This window comes from Panicum virgatum, chromosome 9K (assembly GCF_016808335.1).
Source record: "Panicum virgatum strain AP13 chromosome 9K, P.virgatum_v5, whole genome shotgun sequence".
In the NCBI taxonomy this organism is placed as follows: domain Eukaryota; kingdom Viridiplantae; phylum Streptophyta; class Magnoliopsida; order Poales; family Poaceae; genus Panicum; species Panicum virgatum.
Window position 1 is genome coordinate 51236315 of NC_053144.1, and position 9583 is coordinate 51245897.

A 9583-nucleotide genomic window follows, 5' to 3' on the forward strand; every position below is an offset into this window, starting at 1 on the left:
TTTGCAGGAGGTCCATGATCTGATCGGGCTCCACTGGTGGGCTCTTTCGAACAGCCCAAGATCAGCTTGTTCAATGAGACTAGTGTACTAACAGTAGATTTAGCGCAGGTCTATTCCAAATAAGAGTACTAACATGACAGACTACATTTTAGCTAAGACTTAAAAAATTTAGCAAGAGTACGAGTGCAGAGTGCTAATAGATGTTAAAGTTTAGAACTCAATTTTAGCACATCCAAGCAGGGACTAGTTTATATTGTAGATGTTGATATTATCCATAAATTTGAACAAATAGATTGACTTTAAGATAGAAGTGAAATGACGGATAATTTGGAATAGAGGGGTAGTTGTTGACCTTCAAGTATTATATAGGACCGAAAGAAACAGCTTGACAGGAGATAAGAGCGAGATTTCAACGCATGCGTCCCATCTCACCATAAAAAAAGATACTCATTGTCGGAAACTTGATTACGTTGCTTGACAGGAGATAAGAGCGAGATTTCAACGCAGCTTGACAGGAGTACTATTTTAGCTCATTGTCGGAAACTTGATTACGTTGCTTTGTCTTGGACTGATTTGAAAGCAGCCCTGGTCATCTCTGGCACACTATGCTTCTATACTCATGTTATTTAGCTAATACTTATTCCGTTTTAAATTATCAGTCGTTTTAGATACTCATGAAGTTTTCATAATTTGCATGGAGAAGTTAGTTTGTACCTGATACGTTCCCTTTAGATACATAGCAAAGCTTAAGAGTCTATAAAAGCCAAAATCATTAATAATAAATTGGAACGGAGGGAGTATCTCTGTTTTCGAAATACTAGTTGTAGCTGCCGGCGGCGACAACTCAGATCACGCGCACACGCACACCCACACGCAGAGAGCTCAGATGTACGCACATGAAAATAGTGGAGACGATATCCGCTGCTAAACCCCGCAGCCTTTTCGGTTTTTCATTTGATGCGTTTATACAGGAAGAAGAGGGTAACACATGCATGCATACACAACAGGCTTCTCACGGCGTACGTGGATCAAGCACACGTCTCTGACCACCCGTGATTATTCAACAATTATTAATTGCAAGTCTATGACACGATGCAGCTGGATTTACAACATACATGTGACATGTTGTATAGTAATAATAATCCGTATGATTTCGCGTTATCGATCTACTACGAGTCTACGATGATGAAGATATCTTAAGGCTGTCGAGGAACGGTGTCCCCTGGGCCAGTTCCCTCAGGTGGCCCTTGGAGAACTCGAGCCTGTCCACGGGCCTGTACCGCGGCTCGTGCCCCCCGCGCAGGAGCTCCGGCAGCGGCGCCACCACCCCGCCGTCCAGGGCCGCGTCCTGGAACACCACGACGGTGGTCCGGCCCCTCTCGGCGTGCGGGATCACCCGGTGCTCGGCGCTGCCGTAGGCGCCGTTGGAGAGGACCTCCAGGACGTCGCCGACGTTGACGACCAGGGCGCCCGGCAGCGGCCGCACGGGGAACCACCGCCCGCGCCGCCTGACCTGCAACCCCGGCGTGTCGTCGGCCGGCAGCAGCAGCGTCAGGCCGAACCCGTCCGTGTGCGGCGCCATGCCCAGCACCTGCTCCGGGCGGCGGCACGGCGGGTAGCGGTGCACGCCCGCGGTCTGCCGCTTGCCGGCGAACGCGCCCAGGAGCGCCTCGGCGGCGACCCCGAGGTCGGCCGCCAGGAAGCCCAGCAGCCGCCTCGTGAGGCTCGCCATCTCCTCGGAGTACCTGTCCATCGCGTGCCTGCAATGGATCGATCCGAGATGGATTATGGAAGAAGGAGCGTGTCGATCGACTGGAACACGGAGGTAAGCTGCCTGAGTACCTGAACGCCGGCGGGTTCGCCGGCCAGAACTCCATGTTCCTGGCTTGGACGGGCTGCGTTTCGAGGAGGAGGCACTCCGCCCAGTCGAGCTTGTCGCTTCCAGGCGCGTTGAAGTGGTGGCCGAAGCCCTCGAAGCCGCCGCCTCGGACGGCCACCGCGTTCTTGCTCTCCAGCGGCAGGCTGAAGAACTGCGCCGTGGTGTCCTTCATCTGCTGGATCACGGCCTCGTCGACGCCATAGTTGGTGAGCTGAGCTACCCAAAGCCACTCACCGATCATTCATACATACAATTAATTAATAAATCAGCACGGTTCATATGCGATGCGAGTGATTTGATGAGTGTCCTAGCTAATAATGACCTGGAAGAAGCCCCAGTCTCGGCACGCGGAGCCAAGCTTGGCCGTCTCCGACGCCGAGAGCTCGGGGTCAAGGAGGTTGGCCATGTCCACGACTGGCAGCTCGTAGGCCTCGTCGCCGTCGTCCTCGCCGGCGACGGCGCCGGCCCGGGCCTCGTCGCCGGTCCGGATGAACCTCTCGGGAATCTCGACGGAGTCGGGGAAGGCCGTCGCCGCGGCGCCCGTGACCTTGTCCCGGCTAATGAGCCTGTTGTAGTCAGCAGGCTCCAGCGCCATAGTTTGCGAGAAGAGAGGCAGCGAGAAAGCGCAGGGACACGAGGCTGCGCAAGCAGAGCTCAGGAGGTGATCGAGGAACAAGGCAGCAACTGCAAGGTGGCTCTCTCTTATTGTCCGATCCCTATTGAAAGAAAATGTTGTCCGATCGCGGAAGTCTGCTGTCACTCTACTAGTTGCGTTGAACTTTGGCGATCCCGTATTGGCTCCGGTGCAGCAGCCGGGCCCACCAGTGATCGTCAAAGTCCCAACGACAACGAGCTTGCTCGTGTGAACCACGAGGGTCTTGTCCTGTCCAGTGGCGGATCTCCACGCCTAGGTCACATGTCTAAGCGTCTCAGCAAACCATACTAGAACCCACATGCCAGTAGTTTACGGAAAGCAAAGGATAAAATTTCGTAATTTAGAAGATATCACAAATCCAAATCTAATTGCACAATAAAATCGATAAAACACGACGCTGTACAAAATATGGAGCCGTTTGGGAGGGCTCCGTGGGAGGGTGGAGCCGGTGCTGGTGGAGCTATATTGTCAGCTGGCTCCGTAGGCTCCGGCTGTTCCCCCAAAAAAGAGCTCCGGCTCTCCCAAAACTATCTGTAGGAGCTGCCGACGGAACAATACGTTTGGTGCAGCTTAGCTGCCAGTGGAGCTGGAGCCACACCAAACGAGTCCTAAATACATAACCAAAAACAGTTGGATCAATCTGCAACACTTATATATTCATTAATTCCTTCATCGCCCCTCGAACCTACTCATGCAAGTTGGACAATTCAAATAAATTAAACTAGCTGGACCCCCCACGCAACGAGGTCTAGCTAACTCAAAATATTTGAATATGCTCATAAGAAGAGCAGAGTACATCAACCATGGTGGTATTCCCAAATACCGGAGGTTTTGGAATCTCCAAGCAAATGCTTTAATATATTCGTATTGCATAATGTTTTTGTCATAAAATATGAAACCATCTAGAATTTCGTAGCTACAAGTTGCACAAGAATAATATCAAGTAAAACTATGAAAGGAGGCAAGAGACAGGGAACCGGGGATTGGAAGACCTGGTGCAGCGCTGTTTCCCGCAAATGTCAAGAGTCACACATATGACCGACAGCACACAAGCCGAAATAATTTTTCATATTTCAAACTAAATTTTTTATTGCTAGAATAATTAAAAAATTATTCCGAAATAAAAATTATTTTTTGCTCCAGAATAAAATTGACTGAATTATACATGTGGATCTATTTATTAGGCTAGTTTAGATTCAAAACACCAAACCTTACCGGTGGAGTAGCGTCCTTTCCGGCTGCTGTGCTCTCCAACAGTACATAGCCGGCGAAAAATCAATGCAATGGTACTCCCGGTGACCCAGTGCAGTGGTACTTGGATTTTTTTCCCTTTCAGCAGCAGGGGACGTCACACGTCAGCAATAGTTTCGGGCCCAAATCCCCTAGGGGTCAACTGAGCAGCTGGTTGGGCGCCCAACTTGGATGCGGCCTGCGCCGAGACGGCCCATAATAAGGGCTAGGCAACAAGAAAGCGTGGCACTCCCAAACCGTCGTCCAAGCGCTCGTTATCCCCCACGCTCTGGCAGCGGGCGACCACGGTCACGCACGCCAAATCCGCCGGACAGCGCGAGCGCAGGCGAAGGCAAACCTCTCCGGCGCGCCTCCTCGCGGCTCACGAGGCTCCAATGCCCCCGCCTCCCCTGCTCCCGCGCCTTGCCCCCACGCCGGCGCCGGCGCCTCGCGCCAGGGACAGGGGCGCCGGCGCCCTGCCCTCCCCGGGAGGACGAGGAAGGCAGGCGCTCCTCGCCGTCGCCAGGGCGAGGGGCAAGGACGAGGCCAGCTTCACCGACCGCATCCTCGACTACATCGAGGGTACGTGCACTGTGCGGAATGATACCGGCTTCGTACGTATTTGGCCAAATCTTATTTCGAAGCTGACTAGCTTATGAGGTTCTATGTAATCAAGAACGGAGACATATCTAGTGTAATCACGGAACTGGTGAAATCACCGTGCAATCCGACTAAAAATGTCTTCAAAAAATTCTGAAAAAAAATCATGAATGTACATCTCGGTCTACCCCATCTACATATAAAATTTCATGGTCAAATTCATCTTACTCTAGCAGTTACAAAAAAGACAAATTTGGGCTGCATTTGAACGTTACTGATTGTCAGAAAATTTGTCTTTTTTGTAACTGCAAGTGTAAGATGAATTTGATCGTGGAAATTTATATGTAGATGGGGTAGACCGAGATGTACATTCATGATTTTTTTCAGAATTTTTTGAAGACCTTTTTAGTCGGATTGCACGGTGATTTCACCAGTTCCGTGATTGCACCAGATATGTCTCCATCAAGAACCACTGCTCGTGTTGTAGTAGCTGAAAGGTCCTTTCTTGCTCTGAATCAGCATTGTTGGATTTAAAATTCTTGGAGAGAAATGTGTTTTAATTCTTAGGTACGGGTCACTCAGTACGTAGCGACAACTGAAGAAATCAGTTTTCTTTAGTTGTTTATCTAATTGGCTCTATACAGTCCCAAATTGAAAGGCTAACCCATTCGCCTAAGTATTGATAATCAAGGGATTAAGCGTTTGCCTCCATGGCTAACGCATTTTGACCAAGTGCGGTTAGACGTGTTTTTTTTTTTGGTGAAAAGAAAATGCTCGCCACAACTTAGGGAACATTGAGAATAAAACGAGTGTACAAGCGAAAGTTGCATCTTGGGCCACGTGCCAGCACCATACATGACAAGAAAGCTAACCCATGCCACAAGTCAAAACTTAATGTGGCAAAGTGTGGCAGCCAACCAAGTAGATCCTGAGTTGTGCGTTTCAAATCATTCTAGGGGGACCAAAGTTAAGGAGATGGTATGGAGCACCCGATTTGCTTCCCAAGGATGGGGGTGCCGAGGATGAGGAGGCTGAGTCTCCAGGTACATATAGAAAATATTCTGTAAACGTAATCTCCTTGGTAGCCATTGTTCTTATTTGCTGGCAGATTTGCGGTGACAGTAGATATTGAGGAGCCTCGGGATGCTGTGCTAGTCACAGATGGCGACAGTGAGATTGGACAGGTTCCCTTTTATCCTCATGTTTCTCTTTTACTTCTGCTGCAGGATTACGATTGCACCGATGTTTAGTAGTGTAATCCTGAAATTCGTCTCTCATCATTTTCTTTTCCCTAGTAATCAGAGCTGAACACTATATTCTAGTACTCCCTCCGTTCCAAATTATAAGACATCTCAAGAATCTTGGAGAGTCAAAGCAATCTCAAATTTGACCAAGATTATAGAGAGAAATATAAAGATTTATGATATCAAATTAATGTACTATGAAAATATAACTAATAAAAAATCTAATGGTACTTAGTTTATATAATAAATGTTATTATTCCATTATATAAATTTGGTCAAACATAAATTTTTTTGACTCTCCAAGATTGTTGGAATGTCTTATAATTTGGAATGGAGGGAGTAAAATTAATCCAGACTAACACAACTAGTTGTTTGAATGGGAAATCCTTAAGGGTAACATGTTTCAATTCATTCAACAAAAACTGAACTTTTACTAGTATATCTTTGCTAAAATGCATCCCTAATTCAAGTTTGTTTCCTTATATTTCAGATGGTGATACTGGCACTAATCCTGAAAAGGGCTAGAGTAAAAGCACTTGTTAAGGACAAACGATCCACTGAAGAAGCTTTTGGAACTTACGTGGAGGTGATACTTTGGTGCTCTGACTGTATTTGAACATTCTATATGCTTCTCATTTATTTTAACTTACTGCTTTACTGTCATGTTTTAGTGATGAAATTAGCTATATAAGAAAAAAATACATATATTTTTTTATTGTTCTATCTTGTAATACCTTTTTCTGATAAATGTATTGAATATCATCCAAATTAACATCTTTTTGTTTACTTGTAGTGCATGGTTGGTGACATAGAAGATAAGTCCTTCACAAAGAAAGCACTAAGGGGTGTTCGTGCTGTAATTTCTCCAGTCGATGTATGTTAGAACTTGGTGTTTGTAAAATTTATGGGTCAATCTTCTGCACTTTTTTGTTAACCAAATAGTAACTGCCGTAATCTTAAGCAAGATACTGTCGTGTGCAAGTTAGTTATGTGCTTATGTGAGAACATATTATCCAGTAGCACTTATGAAGTACCATTCCGCTTCCCTTTCAAGGTTTACTTTTGAACTTGATATTTCTACAGGATGGTTTCTTCTCTGAACCGATAGACCTCAAGGGTGTCGAGCATATCGTTCTGCTCTCACAGGTTTACAATGCTCTTGTAATTCCTTGGTATCCAACTGACTCTAGTATCAGTATTTTGCCTCTATGAGATCTTGATAAGAGTGCAGCTGGCTGTCTACAGAAACAGTGGTGGTTTGCAAGCTATTATGAACAGCAAACTGAAGAAGCTAGCAGAGAGGGATGAAGAAGTGGTTCTGGCATCTGGCATCCCATCTACAATAATCAGGACTGGTTCTCTCCAAAGCACCCCTGGTGGTGAGAGAGGTTTTGATTTCACCGAGGTATCAATACGAAAACCCAGCTTACCTCCCGTGCATGTTAACCATCGTGCAGTTCTTTTGTAGCATTCTGTAGTTGCACGGTCATGTAATACTGCAATGAACAGGGCACATTAAGACAGTATTGCGTTGATAGATGCCTGATGTAATTTGCATGTGTCAAATTGAATATCATACATGCATTTCTATTGTTGGGATTCGGAAAGGAATACTATCATCTTGGAATACCTATACTGCTCCTTGTTGTGATGTGTCACCTTAAATTGTGTCTCTCATGTGGTGCTTGATATATGCAGGGCGTAGCAGCCAAGGGAAGAATAAGCAAAGAAGATGCTGCTACCATATGTGTGGAAGCTCTGGATGGGATTCCCCAAAAGACACTCATTTTTGAGGTACGCAACTGGCTCAATCGTCTCAAGATTGTGGTCATGACTGACATTCCTTGTTTTTAAGAAACCTTTGTTCTTCAGATTTGGCAACAGAACAAAAACTGCTGTGCATATATCTTTTGTGTTCTGCAAAGATGATTTTCCATCTTATTCCATTGACCATTGTGCAGGTTGCAAATGGTAACGAGAAGGTGGCAGACTGGAAAGCATGGTTTGCAGAGCAAATCAAAAGAGATGAAGAGATTAAGTAAAAACATCAGATTAGAAGTGTTTTTCATCTGTTGAACTGTAAGAAAGGAAAATAGAAAAGAACCCAGAAACGGGATTTAAAAGTCAGATGGGAAAGAGCTAAAGCTGGCAATTTTAATCATATATCTGAAGAACCCAAAGTGCGTGAGACGTGGAGGCACATCTACCTTGGGGCCTGCAAGGCTGCAAGGAGGCTATGCACTTCTGTTGGTCTGAAGCTTTGATCCCTTGCTGCAAATGAATACATTATTATCTTGTACTATAAAACTGCATTTTAAATTGTGCTACAATTTTAAATTCATTGTTTCTAATGATCCACGAGCATTTATTTACAAATGCATCTAGCGTTTCTGTAACACCCAGGTGTTAATCACTCATAATTAAAACTAACTCTAGCCATTAGCTTTAAATATTCATGATTAAATCACTAGAGGCAAATTTTTCTGTCAAATGTTGGTTGGCTCGGGACGGACCGGTCCGACCGGTCAGACCGGTTGGGCGTATTCCAACCCGTCCTTATCTTCCCCTTATATTTATTTTATTCCCACTCAACTCTCTTCTTCCCCGTTGAGCTAGAGCTCGAGCAGAGCAGGCCGCCGCCGCCCCTCCCTTCAATCTCCTCCCTCCGGTCGCCTTGCTTCGATCCCTTGCGCATAGAAGTTTCCCACCACCTCCTCCACCTTCCCCAACCTCCAGCCTAGCCTCTCCTCGGCCGAATCGGAGAGAATTGAAGCTCCAAGCCTCCATGGACAGTAGCTCCGCCCCTCACCGTCGATCCGCCTCTCCGGTCGTCCTCCGCCCAAACAAGTCCCTAAAATGGGTTCGTGGTGAGCTCCTCATCCTCCTCGGCCTCTTTCCCCATGGATTCCGGCGCCGAGCCGCCCGGGACGCCGCTGGCCATGGCCCTGCGCCATGGCTCGACTAGGACCGGTCTGACCGGTTATAATAACCGGTCTGACCGGTGGAGCCCTTTAATTCATTTGACGAAAACTTGCAGATCGCGTAACAATTCAAGGAAAAATCCTAAAAATGCAAAACTAGTTTTTTTAGATTGGTTACGTCTGTATCTACAAGGGAAAAATGTTGTTCTTGTGAAATGTCCTTTTTACCCCTATTAGAGCTTAAGTGGTGTTTAGACTCGTTTAACTAGTTTCGGCAAATCTAGTAGTCCAAAATTTTTGAAAACCAAGGCAGTGGGTTAGTTTAGGTATGGATAGCCCACTATAAAAGTTTCTGGCCTAGAAAACATAGTTGGAGGTGTTAGTGAGTTCTTCAAGTGTTAGTATATTTAGAAGTTAAGGAGTAGTTTACGATCAAGAAAAATCATGTTAAATTAAATTAGGAAGTTGTACCAGTGTTCTGTAACTTAATTGGGGTTTAGTTCGGTAGGACCGGTATGACCGGTCTGACCGGTCGTAGATACCGGTCTGACCGGTCGGGGTTCGGACAGTTTGACCATTTGTCCGGATACTCCGGGACTTTTTCCGGATACTACGGGGTTAGTAGGTCCAGATATTCCGGGTATCTGTCCGGATACCCCGGATCTTTGGTCTCAAGTCTGAGCGGTGGTAAATGTAAAATTAGGTTTATTAGCTTTATTTCTCCATGCTAAATGTTTACTGTGTACTTTTAGTTGTGCTAGATAAAGTGATTTTTGTAGTTTATAATGCATAGTTGGAGTTAGGAGAATGCTAAAAATATAAAATCAGTTGTGTTAACTTGGTGTAGACTCATGTAAGGTTTAATTAACCTCTGTCGATGTAGTGTTTATAGTTAGGCAATATCGACCTTGTGCTTGTATTGCTTTATTTTTTACTGTATTATTCATGCATTCATGCATATGCATCGTTGCACCTCATTTAGGTACGCTAGGGGCACACGTGTGGACGGGAAGCACGCGGTGTGGAGTTGACCCATAAGACGGTGTTTGGCGGA

The 9583-nt window shown here is 46.0% G+C and overlaps 2 protein-coding genes across 2 annotated transcripts; one reads left to right on the top strand and one right to left on the bottom strand.

The window, feature by feature from the left end:
• Positions 1-905: 905 nt before the first annotated feature.
• LOC120652088 (2-oxoglutarate-dependent dioxygenase 11-like) lies at positions 906-2631 on the bottom strand. Its single transcript, XM_039929797.1, has 3 exons — positions 2202-2631; positions 1843-2090; positions 906-1760 (listed from the first exon to the last, which is right to left on the bottom strand). The coding sequence occupies exons 1-3, from the start codon at positions 2472-2474 to the stop codon at positions 1178-1180; spliced, it is 1104 nt and encodes a 367-aa protein (XP_039785731.1). The 5' UTR covers positions 2475-2631; the 3' UTR covers positions 906-1177.
• A 1392-nt stretch (positions 2632-4023) lies between these two features.
• Positions 4024-7962, top strand: LOC120652089. Its single transcript, XM_039929798.1, has 9 exons — positions 4024-4346; positions 5321-5407; positions 5490-5548; positions 6099-6194; positions 6402-6482; positions 6692-6754; positions 6840-7013; positions 7307-7402; positions 7570-7962. The coding sequence occupies exons 1-9, from the start codon at positions 4160-4162 to the stop codon at positions 7648-7650; spliced, it is 924 nt and encodes a 307-aa protein (XP_039785732.1). The 5' UTR covers positions 4024-4159; the 3' UTR covers positions 7651-7962.
• The last annotated feature ends 1621 nt before the right edge of the window (positions 7963-9583 follow it).

Excerpts from the sequence above, each read along its gene's own strand:
- LOC120652088 (XM_039929797.1), bottom strand. The coding sequence starts at position 2,474 with ATGGCGCTGGAGCCTGCTGACTACAACAGGCTCATTAGCCGGGACAAG. Across the intron at positions 2,091-2,201 it reads GAGACTGGGGCTTCTTCCAG|CTCACCAACTATGGCGTCGA; the intron begins GTCATTATTAGC and ends TGGGTAGCTCAG. Across the intron at positions 1,761-1,842 it reads GCGAACCCGCCGGCGTTCAG|GCACGCGATGGACAGGTACT; the intron begins GTACTCAGGCAG and ends GATCCATTGCAG.
- LOC120652089 (XM_039929798.1), top strand. The coding sequence starts at position 4,160 with ATGCCCCCGCCTCCCCTGCTCCCGCGCCTTGCCCCCACGCCGGCGCCG. Across the intron at positions 5,549-6,098 it reads GCGACAGTGAGATTGGACAG|ATGGTGATACTGGCACTAAT; the intron begins GTTCCCTTTTAT and ends CTTATATTTCAG. Across the intron at positions 6,755-6,839 it reads ATATCGTTCTGCTCTCACAG|CTGGCTGTCTACAGAAACAG; the intron begins GTTTACAATGCT and ends ATAAGAGTGCAG.